The sequence below is a fragment of the Cyprinodon variegatus genome, unplaced genomic scaffold (assembly GCF_000732505.1).
Source record: "Cyprinodon variegatus isolate N-32 unplaced genomic scaffold, C_variegatus-1.0 Scaffold303, whole genome shotgun sequence".
NCBI classification, from domain to species: Eukaryota; Metazoa; Chordata; class Actinopteri; order Cyprinodontiformes; family Cyprinodontidae; genus Cyprinodon; species Cyprinodon variegatus.
In genome coordinates, this window is record NW_015150756.1 from 18,018 (window position 1) to 38,767 (window position 20,750).

General features: G+C 38.5%; 2 protein-coding genes across 3 annotated transcripts in view; both read right to left on the minus strand.

Moving 5' to 3' along the window:
- Positions 1–20,750, minus strand: part of LOC107090620 (histone H2A-like) — a 665,777-nt gene that overhangs the window by 15,809 nt on the left and 629,218 nt on the right. The window lies entirely within an intron of this gene.
- On the minus strand, positions 1,540–20,608 carry cpm (carboxypeptidase M). The gene is made up of 8 exons (XM_015384108.1): positions 20,515–20,608; positions 12,787–12,959; positions 8,210–8,309; positions 6,749–6,854; positions 6,430–6,600; positions 3,653–3,805; positions 3,392–3,540; positions 1,540–2,500 (listed from the first exon to the last, which is right to left on the minus strand). The coding sequence occupies exons 1-8, from the start codon at positions 20,527–20,529 to the stop codon at positions 2,246–2,248; spliced, it is 1,122 nt and encodes a 373-aa protein (XP_015239594.1). The 5' UTR covers positions 20,530–20,608; the 3' UTR covers positions 1,540–2,245.

Sequence of the window (20,750 nt, forward strand, 5' to 3'; positions counted from 1 at the left end):
GCAGCATTTATGTTATCTGCATCGTTTGCATCAGGTGTCTTTTATAAAAAAGACAGAGACAACATTTAGATATTTAGGGTATTGCAGATGTTTTAGGTTTCATACAATGAGTTTCCAATAACATTTTAACAATATCTTTAACGCTTAAGCCCTAAAATAAGAGGTTTATGAAATCTTTTAGCCAAAATCTTAAAAAAATTTGAAGACATTAAGGCTTAAAAAAGTTCAACATATGTGTAAAAAATATATATGAAGTTTACTTTCTAAATCAGCAGCAAAAAAACTTCTTATATTTTATACTTTACTTGTAGATTCTCTACAACATTAGGTACAACAGATAATTTTTATACGATATCAGTTCTGGTAAAAAAGTAAGTAAGTAAAGTAAGTTGATCAAAAGCTAAGTTAGCTTTAGCTTTAGCCATACAGATATCATTCAATTTAATAGGCAGTACACAATGTTTAAACTTAAATCAAATTTGATCTCATAAGACTAAATCTCTGTTAAAGATTCAGAAAATGATCCACTCCTTAAAGAACTTTAGTGTGAGCTATACTGATATCATCTTCAAACTTCAAACGGACATTTAGGCTATGCCTACGAGGTGTTGCCAGAGGATCTTAACTGTTTAGCTTTAGTATGGTTGTTGGATTTAGTCCATTTAAGATCCTACACAAACATAAATAGTTTTCTATTCAGAAAATGGCTTCATGGGTGGATATATACTGTATATATCCATCCATTCAGCCATTTTCTCCCACTTAGTCCTTGTCAGTATCGCAGTGGGCAAAAGGCGGGTGAAAGGCAGGGTACACCCTGGACAGGACGCTAGTCTGTCGCAGAGCAATATATAGAAACACAACCATGCACACTCACACCTAAGGACAATTGAGAGAAGCCCATTAACCTCACAGTCATGTTTTGTACTGTAGGAGGAAGCCAGAGTACCCGGAATGAACCCACAAATGCATAGGGAGATTATCATTAATGTTACTAATATACATCCTAAATATTAGTAATTTTTTCTGACTTATGAAAAAATATGAGTTTTGCATTTTGCATCTACCCATTTATCAAAACAAAAAACAAAAGTAAAACATTGTGTTAGTTTTCTATCTTAATATAGTTAATAAAAACAGAAATAAAGTATTAAATATATATAAACTCAATGGTGAAAAATTATGAAAAATATCCCAGCCAAACAGTTCTCATTTTTAGCATTAGTTGCAATTAACTTGCTACCATAGCAAATGCAACCAAGCTGCTGCAGCAGTAAGCTTATTCTCTGATTTAAACAGTTTTTAACTGACCAAATAAATGATTATTACATTACCTTCAAGATCGTGATTCTTAAACCACAGACACGCAATTCTGCTCTAAAATTAAAGAAAAGCCTATTCCGTTTGTGTAATGGATAATTGTTTACTAAAGCTGTTTATGTACTGAGCCTTCTTATGAGGTTTAGGGCTCACCTAAAGTATTAATTTAAATATTGTGAAGTACAATTTTTTTAATCAAAAACAGCTTTTTTTCAAACAGGCACAACAGTTTGAAATAAAAATGTTAGACTATCTTTCTATAGAAATGTTAAATAACAAAAAGTAAGCTAATTACCCTAAATAGACAGTTTTTGGTTAGAAAGTACAATGTTTGTGGCAAATTTTAAAGACTTCCTGAAGTTATTGTCACATATGTCTGTAGAACTCTCCAGCTATCCGATCTGTTAGCGGTCTAACAGCTTGATAGAAAAGTCAAAGAATTCAGCTGTAAGATTGTAAGAAACAAAAAAATTATCTTTTTTGTAAGTGTTGACAGTCTATCAGAGAACCTTAAAATCTGGTTAAATATGTTTTACATTTAAATGCAAATCATATTTTTTTGCAGGTATATTCAGCATTACAACTCTGTAACAGAAACCTGAAAGATGGAATCCAGCCATCATCTTTATCTTGCTGCTTTTTCTGGTCATAAATAAAATGGTAATAAAACAAAATATACTGACGACCGTCACTTGGCAGCACCTTTTCCTTCAGCCGTAAGCAGCTTTATACTTCATGCCGGACATTTTCTATCCACTAAACTGGCAGCAACCTGTGTATCCAAACATGCCTTCGGTAACCTCTCAACTCTTTCCTGTTTCCTTTCCTGGTCTTCTAGTGTTTCGTTTGTTAGAGACAATCTCACATTGCTGCTGTAATTCTAACCACCACCTCCTTGGAGGCCATTTTTACCGTCAGGATAACGTTAGTCTATTAATGATTGCATAACCATCACTAAGCTGAACCCCAATGTCAGCCTGCTCCACATGGACGCTGCCGTGGCACAACCTCCTCCAGGGTGTACTGTGTAATTACAGGAAGGGCTCGGCTCAGGTAGAGCGGGGAAAGTCGCTGAGGCGATGCGTCGTAACATGAAGTCATGCTTCATGGCAGAGTACTGATCTGGACCATACGGGACTCTGAGGGTTTCTGTCAGAACCTCATGACCCGGGTACCTCACCTGTGCATTGAAAGGATCAGATGATTAAAAGGAATGTACACAATAGTACAATAGTTTTACTTCAAATATTACTGTAGCAGTTTTATGGTAATCTGTCCAGAACTTACAAGGTACTTTTTAAAGTTGGAATGTAATAGCAGATGATGTGGAACTTTACACAGCTAATAGGTTGCTTTACTGGACACTACAGAACAACCTTCTGGGTACCTTTTTTGGTAATTGTTGGCATTTTCAACATTTATCTACAAGATTTAAAAAACTTCTTTCAAAAACAGAAATGTAACTTATGGAATTCACGTCGTGCTTCTACATAAAACTCTGGTAGATGGTGTTACAGCATCAGGGGCATCATTTAGTTGTTCTAAATAGTAAGCAATGGCTTTATCAAGTACTGGTGAATTACAGAGACACGTCAGATGATGTGTCTTTGATACGGTACAAGGTAAACATTATTTGTAGAGATCCATATAACGTGGATAAATAGAAAATGTACGTGATGCTTCCATATATCAGTCGTCTAAGGTTATATGGTCTTCATTTGCTGTCCCAACATTAATTCAAGGAAACAAAATATTACAAGAATTTTAGAAGATATTAAAACTAATTTCCAGGAATTACATTTTTATGTGCTGATATCTCAAACTTTCTCATGTCATTTCATGAACGGAAAGGTTTTGGGTACTTACACAATCTGGCATCAAAATGTAACATCAATTAATATTTGATTTTGTATCTTGACAAATCTTAACGATCACTTTCCTAACGGTTCATGTCTTTCTTTCTGCCTCCACTGGAATCTTTCTTTGAAATTTGTAGTTTCCGTCTTTTTCTAAATGAACAGTATCATTTAATCATTTCTAATAAAAGCATAGCATGTGTTTTTAGCCTTACTTTAAAGGTGTAGACTCCAGGCACAAGCAGCCGGTAATATTCTCCATGTTGGTTGGTTCTGAATGGACACATATTTTTGCGACCCTCAACCTCCACCACTGCGTTTGGCACCGGTTTACCCGAACCATCGAACACTTGGCCTTTCACTCCTAAAACAAATGGAGATTCATCATTGTGAGCCCAAAATCAAGGGTATAATGTGATGATAGGCTTCAGCGGAAACGAATAAGTCAAAAGATGAGCATGTGGATAGGGTCTCACCCAGGTGGATCTGCTGAATATAAGCCAGGAGAGCCTTTTTGTTGTCTTCCCATAAGGAAGGAAGTTCTTTCACTTGAGGAAACTTGCAACAGGAAAGCTCCAGTGTCAGCTCCAAACACTGTGCCCATACATAGTTGTAGTCCTGCATCCCACCTGGAAACGCATTTATATTTCTATTTTAAACAAAACATTCTACCAACACCATCTGGTGTTAGAAAAAAAAACTTCCCACAGTGATGGGAAACAACAGTAGGATTCAGAGAGAATTGTTCTAAAATATGATATCAAAATATGTTGTTACATATATTATAGACATATTAGATGAGACTTTTTAACTTTTTGTAAAATTTTCTGGGGTATTCTATATTATAGAAGGGGTAGAAGAAGTTAAGGTTAATAGGAATGGGGATAAAGTTGGGTCATAAAGATTGGTGAAAAATATTACTTTTACTTCTAAAATAAGTATAAAAGAAAAAAATGGGAATGTTTAGGATGTTTCAGGTACCGACAGTTGTTGAATGCAGCACCTGGAAATATTTTCTCCAGACATCAAAGTTGTCTTCCACTATTCCAAACCCAATGAAAAAAAAATTTTAAAAAATAAAATAGTTTTAAAAAATTTCAAATATATTGAAAAGTTTAAAATATTTTTTTTCCCCCAATTTTGAAATGATTATAGCTTTGAACTAGCCTAATAAACTAGCCCCAACTGCCAGCTGCCAAAATCATTTTTGCCTGCGAGTGGTCTAGCCTCGATCAATGCCCCAGGCCCTAAAACTGGTGGGCCAATCACAACGCAGAGATGAGCTTTGAATTTCTGGATGCAAAGTGGGCAGGTTTTTCAGGGCGTGACGACAAAGCTGAGCGACGCTGGAGAAACTACAACAAGGAAGATGGCAACAACTATTGAACAGTAGCATGCACTGCGGCAGCTGCAGCTTTCAATGGAGCGCTCCATTGAAAGTTAAAAGTTCTCTTTTCTGTTGTTCAATAAAAGTAAGTTTAAGATCATTTGAGGCGAGAATATTATACTTTAAAGCATCAGTATATGGTCCATTTATCGGTTTCATGCGTAATTAAAATTATGCAGCGTGCTCCCGTTCTCACCAAGTCCATACTTTCCAGTATTCTTCTCAAGAACATACTTGGCGAGGACACGAGTCTGTACTCATGAATTCTAGTGAATTGAGAAACATCCAAGCTCATTTGTCTCAGTTTTGGAATCAGTTTTTGAAGGATTAGACTTGGGGTATTTGTTGAAACGTGAGCAGGTAGAGGCTCTAAGCTCATTCACTTTTAAGAAGGACGTATTCGCCGTTTTACCGACAGGCTGGCTATTTACACTCCCCCACCAGCTTTCTGTCATGCTTACCACGTCACAGTCAGAGCGTTGGCCAATAGGCACAGAATTGGTTTGAAAAAAAAAGGGTTGTTCTCATCAACAATCTTCCGGATCAAATTCATTGAGGCTAGACTAAATCACATTTAGTCTGGTTTATCAGGCTAGCTCTGAACACCTCAGAGAACTCTATTAAATTATCCATTATGTGTAGATTAAAGGTACAGGATAATCTTTTATTTCCGGATGGATCAACTAAATAAGTGGTCCTCCTAATTTTCAATCGTTGTGGTTTACGTAAGGCCGTCCTACGCGATCGTCACATTAGCTATCTTTTTCTGTGCATGGGCACTTTCAGGCATATATCTGTGGTGAGCTGCGGTTTCAGACAGTCATTAAAGCTCGCATTTCTCACAGCGGTTCCTTGAAAATGGCAGAGGGTTGTAACAGAAAAAGTGGCTACTAAGTGTTTGAGAAGAATAAAAAGGCCTCAGAAGAGACAGATATATCGGCTGTCACAGCGGCCTGCTGTCACCATAGGCTGTCGCTACCTGACAGAGGTGACTAATAACAAAGATGGCGCAAGCACCGCGCAGTAGAGGAGGAGTGACGTGACCAACGGACACAAATCAATTAACTGAGTTCACTGTAAAGTCCACGATATAGTACCCGCTCTATATAGTGATTGAGGGGTTAGGGAGGACGTTTGGACAAAGTAAGGTATGAGAACCGCAACAGAGCGTGTACGATAAGAAATGGGCTCGTTCATGCTCTCGCATAGGTTTAACAGGCGTTCCCCCAGGGTTGTGCATGTGTATTTTTTTACAGCGGTGGGTCTTTTAAAAGAATCACGAAAATCCTCCACAATACCTTTAATCTAAGAGCGGTAGCAATAAAATTTGATTCATTTGACTCTTGCAGCTACAGAGGTCCATCGAGGCTCAATCTACTGACAGAAGAACTAAAACACAGACACTTCTAGAATATATGAGGTGAGAAAATGCATGGTGCTAAATCCACTCTTGGAGGAAAACCTGTTTGCTGCTGCGGAAGACCTGGAACTGGATTGAAGTGTGAGAATGGCCTAGTCAAAATCCAGACGTAATCTCAAATGACAATTCTTGGCAAAATGTGAAAAAGTTCAGGTGGTATGAATAAATCTGACTGCTTCATTGCCCCATCTGCACCCAGAGAAATCCAGTTCTCATTTTCTTTAGTATGTTTGAAAAGTGTCTGGCTTTTGGTCTGAGATACTTTCATGATAGTAACGTGGTTTGCCTTTTATCAAGTCAATTCTGATAGCCCTCCTCTATAGTTTAGTTTTTTTTTTTCCTAAATCCCAGTTTTATTTGCTTATCAAACAGACTTCAACCTTCAATGGAGCTTTGCCCAAACCTGAAATCTTTAGAAATGCAGAATGGGGGGAAGCTTACTGTACCTTCCAAAGGGTACCAGTGGTATCCATTGGTTATGCCATCCCGGAAAGGTCCAGTGTCGTCACAGAGGTTCCCCCGATGCATGGATGCATGGTTGTATGAGTAAACCTTAGCCAGGTGGACAAACACATCATCGTCTGGGGAAAGGCTGGGCGCGCCAAAGAAATCCGAACCTGGAAAATCAAACATGGAACTGGACAATTAGCTCAAACTCATTCTGTTTTTTTTTTCCTCTATGGGACTTTACCGTCCCTATAAAGATAGCACAGAAAACAACAAAAATCACTATCCAAAAGAATATATATATATATATTTTTTTACCTCTGTCACTGTTGTCATAAGGATAACTGGCTACCAACGCTCCTCCATGAAGGTTCGCAGACAAAACAAAAGTCTCCGTCTTTAACCAGCCAATCACAGCTCTCACCTGAATAAAATAAAGACATCAGTTCATCAAAATAACATTAAAGATGGTTTATATGAGTTTAAAAATCACATTTAACTTGAACTACTTTCAGTTGCGGATCAATCCACACACGGTTTTAGGAATGCTCTTACTCATGTCTGTTCATAATAACGGAGTTACATAACTCAGTGAAGCAGATTTGGATTTACTGTCTTTTCACAGCAGAAGGTTTTACAGCTGCAGGGGACGAAAAAAAAAGCCAAAACCAGGGGAAAGATTTATAGTTCAACCTCCTTCTCCTTGTTTAGTGGCAGGTTCAGACAAATGCTCCATCAACACATTGACAGTGCTGCCAGCATTTACAGAGACTGGTGAAGAAAAATATGTTTAGTGTCTTTGGACTTAATTCTTTATTCTTTAGGTCTTTATTTTCACAGAAATTGGAAATTATACAAATTTAAAAAACCCAAAGGTCTAACAAAACTTCCAGGCCAAATTAATAACATACGCCATTGTCACTAATGCAAAAAAAAAAAATCTCTACTCTACTCTACTAACAACTGGAAGCTTATTTCATCAGTTCGTACTCTGACTGTAAGATGACATCACAAAAAAAGGGGAAGGTTTCCTAATAAAGACGTAACAGAAATGTGCTTCACTTAAAATAACTTGTCAACACAGTTTTTCTTCTCTCTGAGCCTCAGCAGCATGTTGTATTTGTAGAGAATATTGCAGTCATCAGACATAACCAAGATTATAAAGGTCCCATATTGTGCTACATTTGGAAATAAAAAATATTAACAATGAGGCACCCACAGCAGTTTATCCCTTTTGTGCAGAAAAATTCCTCTCAGGTTAGACAGACAGCCTTTACCATAAATCTCCATATTCAGCCCTCATCTGAACAAGCTGTTTTGGCTTTCTGCGTACCCATCCTCCTGAGGGCCACACAACCATGACAATAACTCAGTTGGTAAAAATAACTTAGGTGGTATAATACGTTCGATGGAGGCTGTAGCTTGACTAATGGGCTGTAGCAAACTGCTCTGGACAGCTTATTTCCCCTGATGACATCATAAGGGGAAGGCTTTACAAACAGAGCATTTTGATTACAAAAAGTCTACCAGGCATGGGAAGGCAATAACAGCATTGAAAAGTTTTAAGGGTTTTTTTTCTTTTTTTTGTGAATCTCATACAAAATCTTCCAAACACATAACACAATTAGAAAATGTTTATAATGTTAATCTTATAAATCTTATAAAAGAATGAGACGGTTTGGGAAAAAAACAAGCCCTCCTTCTGGGAAAGCAATAACTTTCTTGTACATGCTTATTTGAAGCCAACATCCTCCTTAATTTCTTCTCGACAAGACAAACCTCAGCTTCCCTCTGCTCCTCTTTTAGCTCCCGCTGCTTTCGAAGACCAGCAAAAGCATCGGGGAATCCCCTGTTCAGGTCGACGCCATTATGGTTGAACCTAAAACACACAGAGGGATTGATTGATAATGTAAAAATTTAATATCTGATGCTACCTTACAGACTTTACTGAAAGGTATATTAATTATAAATAGCATAGAATTTAACTTCATTGTCATTACATTGTCCCAAATACAAAGCAACGAAATGAACTGCATTTAACCCATCCCCTTAGGAAACAATGGGCTGCCATTGTGCGGCGCCCGGGGAGCAGTGTGTGGTTAAGGGACTTGCTTAGGGACCCAGAGTGCAGGCTGTGGGGATCAAACTGGGCACTTGCAACCTTCTTAGAGAGCACAAGTGCACTGCTCAAACCCATTAGGCCATCAATTGCCCAGGAGTATTGGCCTAGCAAATAATGAAGTAGCACAGAACTTTTCTAATGTTTTCCTAAACTTAATCTGTTTAAATACGCAGAGGGACGCTTTGGAAAAGGGACTAATGATTTCAAAGGATAAGACTCCAGATTCCTGATGCATATGAGAGCAAAGACTGTAGCTGTAGGATAAGAGGAGTGCATTATGAAAGAGGAAGTTAAGACTGTGAAGGAAAGCTAAAAGGGTGGGAAACCAAACAGGTGTGACTGGAACCATAGAGCTGTCAGAAAGAAACACTGAAACCAAGTCAGCAATAAAAAGCAAACAAATGAACAAATGTTTGTTCTCAAGACAGAAGGACCTTTCTGAAAGAGAAAAACATCCATCCATCCATCCATCCANCCATCCATCCATCCATCCATCCATCCATCCATCCATCCATCCATCCATCCATCCATCCATCCATCCATCCATCCATCCACCCATCCATCAATCTGTGACATGATGGTGTAGACATGTAAAATAATCCAAATTCAAAGTCAGACTCAAATGTATAGGATCTTAACAAGTCATCCTTTGTTTTCCTACTCAGTCTTTTCTTTTTAAATGTATGAATCAGCTTTGGTTATATGAATTTGCAAAACATAACTTAATTACAATTAGTAAAAAAAAAAAAAACCTGCATTGCAGGTTCAGATTTACATGCTTTTTAAGCAGCAGTCCATCAAAAAGTGGCACACTAATGGTGGATTTGATTTAAAATGTAGTAAATTAAAATCTAAACAAAATGTGCAGTTCTATTCTGCCTACATCTTTGATACCCCAAAATAAAATACAGTGCAGCCAAATGGCTTCAGAATATGTCTAAACAGTGTACAGGGTTGGGCGCTACAATAATGGTCTACCTGGAAGAACCAGGAAAGCTAATGTTCATGCATTTCACAAATGTAATCATCCAATAAAATAAGCAGTGATATTTCTTGCCAAAAGGCATTTAGAAAAATAAGCTTTTTAATGACTAATAAAACAAAACAAGCTAGTTTGTGTCCCATGACTCTTTGTAACTATTGACAATTTCCTAATTACTGTTTGTGTCAAATATTTTGGAGTAATGTGTCTTTGCACAAGTGTACACGTTTTTAGACAAACGGCAATTAAGATCCGTTTCAGTCAGGATAAAACAGGACAAAACATTTCAAAGTACTGAATCAGCACTAGTGAAGTTTTTAATGACTTGTTTTTAATAACTGATTCTGGCAGTTCAGCCATTTTAGTGCTTTTAGATCTTAGTGTTGTTTGACACAGTTCTTTTAGACCACCTGAGGGACTGGGTGGGTGTCAGGGAGACTACTCTGCAGAGGTTTAGATCCTACCGGTCAGAGAAGTCTTTCTCTGTCTGGCTGGGGGACTCCACAATATCCTCTGCCCCCTTTTATTGCGGTGTCCCTCTGGGTTCTATCCAGGGACCTTAATTATTTGCACTATACCTCCTCTCTCAAAGACATTTTTACTAAATATGGTATAGCGTACCATTTCTATGCAGATGATTGTCAAATTTATTTGCCAAATGCTAAAAACAGCCACTGCCCTATGACAGTGCTACTTGACTGTCTGGGTGACATCAAGGCTTGGTAATCAAAAGAATTTCTGAAGCTTAATAAGAGCAAGACAGAGGTGATGGTGTTGGCAGTGCCATCTCTGATTTGTCACCTTTCAAGCATTGTGTACGTGTGTGTACGTGTCACCATAGAAAGCTATTTCAGATTGGACAAACAAATGAAAAATGTTTTAAAATCATGTTTTTATTAATCTCTGTATTTTATCGAAAGTAGAACTGTTTTTATCTTTTAAGCAGGTTTTACACTCTTTTATTTCTAGCCGTCTGGACAACTGCAATGCACTTTATTCAGGCATTAGCCAATGAGCTCTCTCCTGTCTGCAGTTAGTCCTTAAATGCAGTTCTTGTTCTCTGCACTGGTATTTGTTTGTTTTAGAATCGATTGTAAGATTTTATTGTTTGTGTTTAGAGCTTTGAATGGGCTGTCTAGTCAATACATTACCGATAGGTATGTTCTTTAAGGTCTGAGGGCCATCTTCAGTTAATAGTGCCTTAGATGAGACTTGAAACCAAAAGGGAAAGAGCCTTATCTGTTCTTGGTCCCAGACTTTGGAATGCTTTTTCCTTTCTTATACAATCAGCCTCTACATTGTAGTGTTTTAAGTCTCTTCTTAAGACCCACTTTTACTCTTTGGCTTTTAACACCGCATAATTGTGTATTTATTTTAAACTCTGAATGCTTTTTTTGTGTGTGTGTGTTGGGTTCTTTTGTTTGTTTTTATGTACAGCACATTGGAAACATGTTTTGTTGTGAAATGTGCTATATAAATATAGTGGATTTGATTTATTGGATTGAGAAACAAGGCAAACATTTAAATGATCACTAAATGGGATTTTTTCCTCTTACCTAAGAATATGGTGAATACTGGTGCTGGCAGTATCATGCTAGGGGGATACGTTTCTTAATCAGGAACAGGGAAACTGTTCAGAGTTGACAGAAAATAGGTACCGGTACTTAAAAAAGGACATGACAGGATGGGACGATCCTAAATATAAAGGAGTTAGGATGGTCAAAGTTCAGACCTGAACCTGATTAATGTGTAAGATTTTAGAACTGATCCTCACAGCTGCTCTTAATTCATTTAACTGCAGGGAAAGAGGTTCCAACAAAGTACCACCTCAGGAGGGTCAGATTACAAATAGATGCTACGATTTCCTAAGTTTAAAAACCATCCAACAATTTCCTTCCACTCTACCACTAATGCACTTCTGTTGGCCTACCACATAAAGACCCAGGGAAATGCACTAAGGTTTGTCATTTTAATGGCCAAACATAATGTCTGAGCTGCTGAAAATAAACATTTTTCTGTTGTTAGATGAATCAGCTTAAGTCAGGTGGAATAAAAATCTGAACCAAATCCAGGGAAAAAGCCTCTGTTTCTATAACAGGACTTTTGTTTGTTTGCATACGGCATTAAAAACAAGAAATGAGTGCAGACCACACACTCGGTTTACCCCCCAAACAAATCTAAACCCCACTTCCTGAGGTGAGTCCCATTAATGAGGCCGCACAAATGGATTTTCACCGTCTCTTTGTGTTAGACAAAAAGACACACAAACAGGGACAAGTCCTAAAAACATGACAGAAGACGAAGTCAAAACATAAATAATTAGGGGTTTTAAGGCTTTAACCGTGTCTGCAGCCTGACTGAGATCAGTGTTTGGCTTCCTGCATATCTGGATAGTTTGGGCGTTGGAGCGTTCTCTGTTTAATTTTTGTACAACAAACATGATCTCATACCAAAGTAAAACTAGCTATTTAGACTCTTTGTTACAGATCAGCTGTCCTTTGAGAAAAAAGAAATCCAATTTCCTTTAAAAAAGAGAGAGGGAAAACAGATGGAGCTGATGTATCCAGTGCAGTTTGAAAAAAAGATGCTTCTATCATTTATTTTATTTTATTGGGCTTTAAGAAATAGGAAATAAAATAAAAAGAATTATTCAAAAAATGATTTTGCACACCTTGTATTAAATGGTACACAATAGCAGAAAAGTTTTCAAATGTAGGAACCTTTTAGTTATTAATGCAGTATGTTGCCATAAAATGTTTTGTAAGCTTTACACATGTGGCCGAGTTTCGTTCTACTAATTTAGCTTTTTTGGGCCTAATTTGAACATTCAGTGTTTTTTTTTCTTCTTCTCTTATTATCCTTAAAGATGTTTGAGAGAACATTAGGGAGGCTCCCACAGGAAGCTCATTAGAGTGCAAAACAGTAAACCAAGCAGGGGGTGGGGGGGTGGTTGGCGGGTACATCCCAAATAATTAAATATCTGATTTAAAGAAGAATTTTACTTTTCCTTTTAGTTACTTTTTTTGTGTGCAAAAAATCCTTTTACAGTGAATTAAAAAAGGCTAAAAGTATTCGTACCATTTTAAGATTCTACTAATGAAAAACCAAAAGGCACATTTTCGTTCTCTCCTACTTTAATAAGCACAACAGCGCACTAAGCTATAATACAATCATATTCGGCTTTTTTCGAGAAAATGTAGAACAGGGTGTGAATATTTTTTGAAGCTACTTTAAATCCATTCATTTGTTTACCTTCCCTGGCTGAACAGGCAGTGTGTATCAGCTTCATCGAAACCATCTGGGTTCATCGTCGGCAGGATGTGGATCCGAGTGCTGTTCAGCAGCTGCAGCGACCATGTTTCCTTGTCACGGTAACCTCGCACCAGCTCTTCAATCAACTGGAGCAGGAGCACGCGGCCCAGGACCTACATCACAAGCATGAATTTGATGTGTGTTAAAAAAGGAGACTAGAAGACAAATATTTATACTAAGTAAATTTCCGAGTGTTGGAGTAACACTTTAAGAGTGTCCGCTCACTGCGAAAAGGATCTAAAAATAAGTAAAAAATTCTTAAATTAAGTGTATTAACCCTTTATTTATGCAGGTAAATAAGATGATTTCCCAATGGAATGAGTATCAATTACTCTTAAATATTATGCACTTGAAATAAGACAATATAATTGTTTTTTCTTATTTTCAGTGTAAATTTTCTTGTTCCATTGGCAAAGTGTGTCACTTACCTCTTCAATTCAAGACAAAAAGCACTTATTTTAAGAAAAAAATACTTATTTTAAGAAAAAAATACTTATTTTTGCACTTTTTGCAGTGCTTAAAGAGTTAAGGCTTATTTATACTCAGAAACTCAGCCTGTCTGCGTGTGTTGCAGTTAACACAGATGTTTCCCCCACCCCCTCCGCAGACACTCTGCTGCACCTCTCCCAAATTGTAGGTGAACGCAGACAGGAGGCCTCTGATTGGTCAAATCTACATCCACTCTACACTATGCGTATTTCCTGTTTGGTACCTTACCGGTTTGTTTTGTTTGTATGACCGCTATTGTGGAAAACGACTCGTGAAGATGGACCAGCTAGAGGAGCGATGTGCGCGAGAACGCTCGGACCGTTTTCCACCTGGATTGCCACTTTTTTTCGCCCTCATATCCCTCCGTTGTCGCACAAACTTGCCCCCACATCCTCGCCTCCTCGGCCGTTTCTAGACCCACAGCTAGTTCCTGATTGTCCCTCTTGCATTGGGGCGTGGACTAAGACTACGCTTCAAAATTTGGCATATATCAAAAATATCTGTGTCATACCTGTGACAAGCTCACTGCGACACACTGCTGAAGGTATAACCAGCCCTTTTCTTCAACACTGCAACATTTACAACAAATCTGGAAATGCCTCTTGTTTCTATGGCGATTCCTCCCCTTTTAGGGGAGCATATGGGAGATCCACATAAGGTACAGAAGGCATCAAACTGGATTGAAACCACTTTTTGACCCATCAGTGTTAAGAAACACAAATGCACTTACATGTTTTATGCAGGTTCAACACAGTTATTTCCAGTTTTGAAAAAAAAACATTTAGAGCTGAAATGTAATGGGAGTGAATTAGACTTTGGGGTGGTGAGCTCTGGACTCTGGGCTCAATTGACCTCTAAACACAAGTCCTAGAGCAGCAGAAAACGCACTGGACTATAAAGTTAGTTTTAAAATATGTAAATGCAGACCTTGGTGGCTTAATTTGAGACATTTTTAGTTGAAACCTAAAAAGTATTAAAAGTTGCACATTGTCTTACTGTAAGTGGAAAATCAATTCAAATGTTACAGCCATTTACTAAGAGAACTAAGTCATGAGTTAATGTTTACTTCTATGAATCGATTAATTATCGGATGGACGTTTATTCCTTACAGAGGACTTTTTACGAAAAGAAAACAGGTGAAACTTGTGGCAATCGGGATAGAGTATATTGACAGATGAAAACATTTTTTGGGGTTAGCATGGGTTGGTATCTAAAATGCAAAATTTATTATTTTTTAAATCTAGGTATAACTGCTGTTCTAAGCGGTGCACTTTGTCAGCTAAAGGCATGTTTTACAGTCTCTATGTTACAATTAACGATTGATTATTGAATTAGTTCAATATTTCATTAATCGAATGATCACAATTATTCGGACTAATTGTTCACTGCCAAACGATGGTAGGCCTACCGGACACTTTACAATTTTCTATTCCACAAAGACCAAGTAGTTCTGCCAGTAAATTTCAGTTAAATAAATATAATTTAATGGGGATGGTGCCAGTCCTTGTTTTACAAAGGAAAAGCAAATGTAAAGAATTTTAAAACTGTTAAGTGTAAAAAAAAATGGTAGTAGTCACCAACAGGACCTTCTTTTCTCTGATTGAGTTACTTATTTAAATAATTCTACTTTATCTTTTTGAATCCTGGAGAAAATGATGAAAAAAAAGTAGAATAGTGACACACGTGCTTCAATGTTCAGTTTGAACCCTTAGTTACAAAAAGACTTAAATAAACCAGGAAAAATAAACAGAATCTTTATGTTGAAGTGATGTGAGGCAGGAATGGAAATCCAATCCAAGGAGGCGGTTTATATTTGAACAAAGGGGCTCATTGGATGGTGGGGATCGGGAGACAAGAGAAACTTTGTGAATAAATGCGAGCTTTGGGAATAAGAAACAGAGAAGGGTGGGAGAGGTGAGAAGGTGTATAATGAAGGAACATTTCTAAACACAAGTCAGGACAAGCTTTGCCTCCAGCCATCGTTCTTCTCTCCTTTAACACCCACCCAAGCTTCCTTTCTGCTGCTGTCACAAACGCCTAGGTTAAATATACAGTAGGATGGATCATAAAGAAGCCAGCAAAGAAACATTTCTGTTTGGTGTTGTGTGTCTGAGATCTTGATCTTTATTGTCCCAAAGGTCCATTGTTTTCAAAACACACATCTTTCCTGCCAGGTTCCTTTATCTAATGTAAATTTAGTCTCACTGTAAGACTTAAACACACAAACGGGATTAATCCAACGCCAATTTGTTACATCGATTGTCCATCCAAGAACATGTTTACTTATTAAGTTTACATTAGAACCAGTGTGGCTGTGGAGGGTAAGGAGTTAAAAAAATTGTAGAACAATCTAGTAAAGAAACGTGGGAATTTCTCGTTATCTTCCACTAAAAAATACGATTATTTAACTCTCCAAATGGGCAAATGCAAAACCAAAGCTTGAATAAGAAAACATGTAATATCCTCAAACAATATTTACTTTCAAAAAACTGCTTAGTGAAACATTTCCTCCAGCTAAAGTTGAGGAAATTTACCACTTTATTAGAAACGTCTTGCTGGTTCCAGGTATAAGATGTGGAGTCAAATCATTTCCATGGCATGGATTTGTTCCACCCAGCCACTGAACCAGATGAATTGAATGGTGATTTAAAGTGTGCAGATTGGACTCACCTTGTTCAGTGGCTGGACAGATCAAATACTTGGTATAGAGATGACTTGATGCCTCCACATCTGCCACCTGTGTGACCCACCATCCATCCATCCATCCATCCATCCATCCATCCATCCATCCATCCATCCATCCATCCATCCATCCATCCATCCATCCATCCATCCNCATCCATCCATCCATCCATCCATCCATCCATCCATCCATCCATCCATCCATCCATCCATCCATCCATTTTCTTACACGCTTAATCCCAAGCAGGGTTGCAAGGGGTGCTGGTGCCTATCTCCAGCTGTCTACGGGCGAGAGGCTTGTGTGACCCACCTTTCTTGGTAAATCATGAGACGCAATCTACACTCCAGCTAATTCTGGTCCTACCATCTGATTGGTGCAGCTGCCTCCAATAAGCTGGGAAACCACATTCAACCCCTGAACCACCATCAAACCCTCTGAACAGGCCACAGGGACAACATGCTCAGGCAAGAAGGTGTGGATGGTTGCTTAGTAATCCATGGGTGGGTCAAAATACTATGGCTGAGGTCTTACTTGGACAACAGCAGATACAACATGTCCAGAGGTGCCTCATTTGATGACTCAGAAAGCTCCAGAAGAAGGTTTCAAGTAAGATGGAATTACTATGAACTGAATGGCTGACAATTTTCACCAGCATGTTTCAAGTAAGATATTTAAAGGTGGAGTGCCCACATAACCAGACTGGAGGAACTGCATAGCTGGTATAGTGAAATAGCTATACAAGAATAATTGTTATTTCACACCTTTATATATTTTATTCTTCTCAAATTGATGTATCTTGGGAATAAACCTTTAACCAATTGAAAATATGAATAACTACAGTCACATTTCTAATGACAATGCAGTTTTGGGTTGAACAACAGAGCTGTTGGTAAGTTCCATTTCCAACATCTGAGTAGGAAATTGTAACTGGAATGCCCCAGAAGGTCAAAGCCATCAGTCCGAAAGTAAGGGTAACACACCTAACTAATTTAGAACAGGATGTTGCTCTGCTGTAAACATACACACAATACACATCAGTATATCGGTCAGAGTTATTTTAGTAACAATGGCCCCCGTGGCCATATACTCTGAATGTGAGTGCACAAGCAGGAAACTGTACCTTCATAAATATGTTACCTACTTTCATAAAAAAAAAACAGCCACATACACCACTTCCAATGCCAAACAGCTTTTGTTGACCCTGGAATGAATGTGGGGGGTGGCATCTCCCGCACCTGAAAAAAAGCCATCAATCGATTGACAAAATCCAAATGCAAAGACTTGCTAGGATGAGATTCACTGACCAGTGGTCACTAAACATGTATCCAAGATGTTTATGCTTGCCTCCACAGTGCAGGGTTTATTGGAGACTTCCTCCAGAATTTAACCCTAACCCTTGAAGTGGAGAGGAAGGAAAGGCCTGTCTCTAGTCCTTAAGAGATCAGTTTGGGTTTGTCTTTTGTGTCAGTTCTTCAAAATAAACAGTATTATTTCCAAAAATAGTATTTGACCAAGCTGTTGACAAGCAGAAAAAGGAGGTAGTTAAGTTTGGCTCTCCTACAAACAGTCCCTTTTTTGACAAGTGCAGTGTTTAAATGGTTTAATTTACAAAGTAGCTTTTTCTTGAGAGAAAAAGAGTCCTCAATTAAAGACAAAAGCTTTTATCTAGAACGTTTGCTAAACTACAATTTCGCTTTTCTGTAGACTTTACATGGAACTGGTTACCACACACATCGCTATAGAAAAGTCTGATCTACAATAAGAACCGTTTAGAGAAAGACCCAACTTCAGTCTAGTCATACAGCAAAGGAGTTGAAAACACTTTAATGGAGGGATTAAAACAAAGACCCAGATTCCAGAGAAGCCTAGAAAGCATTACAGATGAGCCTCAGAGATCATCTGAGCTGTAGGTATCTTACTGTAGAGCTTTAATGGCAGCATTGTTAAGAGTTTGGGGCACCTCTCCGCCTCAAACATCAGATAGCTTTGTTCAGTTTAGATAAGAATAGTTTTGTTTATCTTGCTGTGCATTAGCAGATGAGGGCTAAGGCTTGGCTTTGTAGAAAGGTGAAAGTGGGACTTGTTTAAAAATGTGGATGGTAGAGACAGACCGGGCCTGTGGGAAGATTGCTATATTTAGTGGAAAACCACATGAGAGCTACCTCATTCTCTGGTCCCGCCCCCGCCCTAAAGGAAACATTTTAAAGCAGCTTTATAGAAATAACAAATATCACAAACAGATTAGTTGTTGCCTTACAAAGTTGGATTTGTTTCTTTTTGGGACATTCTGCTTTTGCTTTGTCATTTGGTTGCAGCTCACAGATGCTCGGCTAATGCACCATTGTTGGGTTAGAAAGGATCCAGATGCTCTTATGTGGCTAAATTAGAATTTTCCAAAATGGCTTTGTTTATCCTTTGAATCATTAAAAGAATTTTATCTTGTCGCCATCCCGCCTCCTTTACTGTAGTCCAGTTGTTTATACTTGCTTTTCCAATAAATTACGTGACAGAAGTTTGTTTGTGGTTTCATGTTTCCAAAAACAATCAGTAACTGAAGAGGCTAATCAGGAACTGGGTTTTCCAGCGCAGCACTTTGCAGCACAGCAAGGATGACAAGACTTACAGCCAGAGCTACAAACAAATAGTCCAGATCCCCGTCTTAGAAGGGCCTAGTAAAAGCCAAGCTATTTTGCAAACATTGGGGGGAATATATGGTATTTCAAAGGTTCTGGAGACAAAACACAAGAAAGACAATATATCCAACAAAGCCAACAAAATACACTAGAGTTTGTGGCTGCAACAAGTCAAAAATAGGAAAATTGAATCAAAGCTGTAGAAAAACCTAAATATTCAAGCAACGGTTTCAGACAATGTTGAACTAAAAAGCAGAAGATTCAGAGTTGGACAGAGTTGAAACGTTTTTAGGTGGAATGTTTAACAAAGAAAGATGAATGGTTGGACTACATATTTGTTAATCTTTTGCTTCCTTACCAGCAATTATAAAGCAATAAATCTAGTCAGCAGAATCGGATACTTTATCTGTCAACTCCAGGCGGAATGGAAGCTTTTGTTTTCTTTAACAGCTTTAATGAATAAACCTGCAGCAAAGGCAGAAGGAAGGTGGAAGCTGTGTACTCAGTGGGATGAAATACATCATCTGTTTGAACTGAAACCAAATATTCACCTTCTCAAAATAAATGTGGTTAAGTCAGCAGGTCAACCTTCGAGGAATCAAACTTCAGCTATACATGAAGTCATATGCTGGGAACTGCTCAGCAGGCAGCAAAAGGCAACATGAGACGCTCATCCTGGGATGTGTCTCTGTGTGTGCAGACAGAGTGGGAAGAAAGGTCTTTTTCCGGACGTTTTCCTCTGAACTGACACACTCCACTGGTTCTGTTTACTGACTCTGTGTGTGAGAGGCCGCAGTGTGTCCAGGCGTGACTCGTCTCTTTAAGGACCTTCCTACTGACCCGCACACATGAGCAGCACCGATACCCAGTCCTCTGTATCCATGGTTACCAGATGCTAATCAGCAGTCTCTAGAAGTTTCCATTAAAGGGTCATTTCTTTACTGTTTCACAGGAAATGATTCAGAAACACTGTTGCGTAGCACACTGATCCAATTAAACTGAAGTTTTCTTTCACTGCTGTCATGGCAACAACAAATCTCATGCTGATATCAAGCAGCCATTATTCGTAAATGTGTCATTGTTGTTAAAGTGTGATTTATACGTGAAATATTTCCCTTTTTCTTCTTTGCTAAATAAGTCAAACTATTTGCCATTGGATGGAAAACTTTTAAAATTTTCCTCTGCTGGATTTGGATCTAGACTTTGACTAGACCACTATAGTAGACTAATCTGCTCATTTTTCCTCCAGGAGTATAACCTCCATTTGTCCTCAATCAGCTTGGATCGCCTTCCCTTTACCTGCTATAGAGAAGCATTCCAACATCATGCCTAGCCTCCAGCCATCGCCATGGTTAATGGCTGGGCTAATATCTGTCACTATCAGGTTTTACCACCACACCTGAGGTGATGCTATATCTGGTTTGCAGAGATCATCTGTGACTGACTTCTTTGCAGAGATCAGATGCCTGCAGCTAATCCAGCCTTCCTGGCTGCTCTCCCTGCCCTGTCAGTTTATGCGTCATCCTTTTTCCTTGTTGATTAGATCTGAATAAATAAGGAACTGTGCAAATAAATGTCTTTTCTTCTGTTGAATCCTCCCTGTCTGTGTTCCAGTTTTGTTGCTTCCTTTGAATTTACCAACATCTCTGTCATACTGTTTTAATATTGACTCAGCCTGCTGTCCGTTTTCATCTGACAATAATACAGGCCACCCTGCAGTCTGTTGTCTGAACACAAAAGAGTTGGTGGACTGTGTCGGACTCTGAAAGGCTTTTGTGGATCTCTTTAGTAACCGTTCAGACCCACTTCCTGCGCAACAGGGATGGTTATGTTGCAGTTGTGTGTGTGGGTGTGTCCTCTCACCTCATTTCCATGCATATTCGCAACATATTTGAACTCTGGGATTCCAATGGTGTGGCGACGAGGGCTGACACCCAGAGCCAACACCCATAACTGCTGCCCTGAGGACACAGAGTGAGAAGATATTTGTCAAGGTTTGATCTGATACTTTGTTTCCTTTTAGATGGTGAAAGGCTAATAATGGATGGATGGATGGATGGATGGATGGATGGATGGATGGATGGATGGATGGATGGATG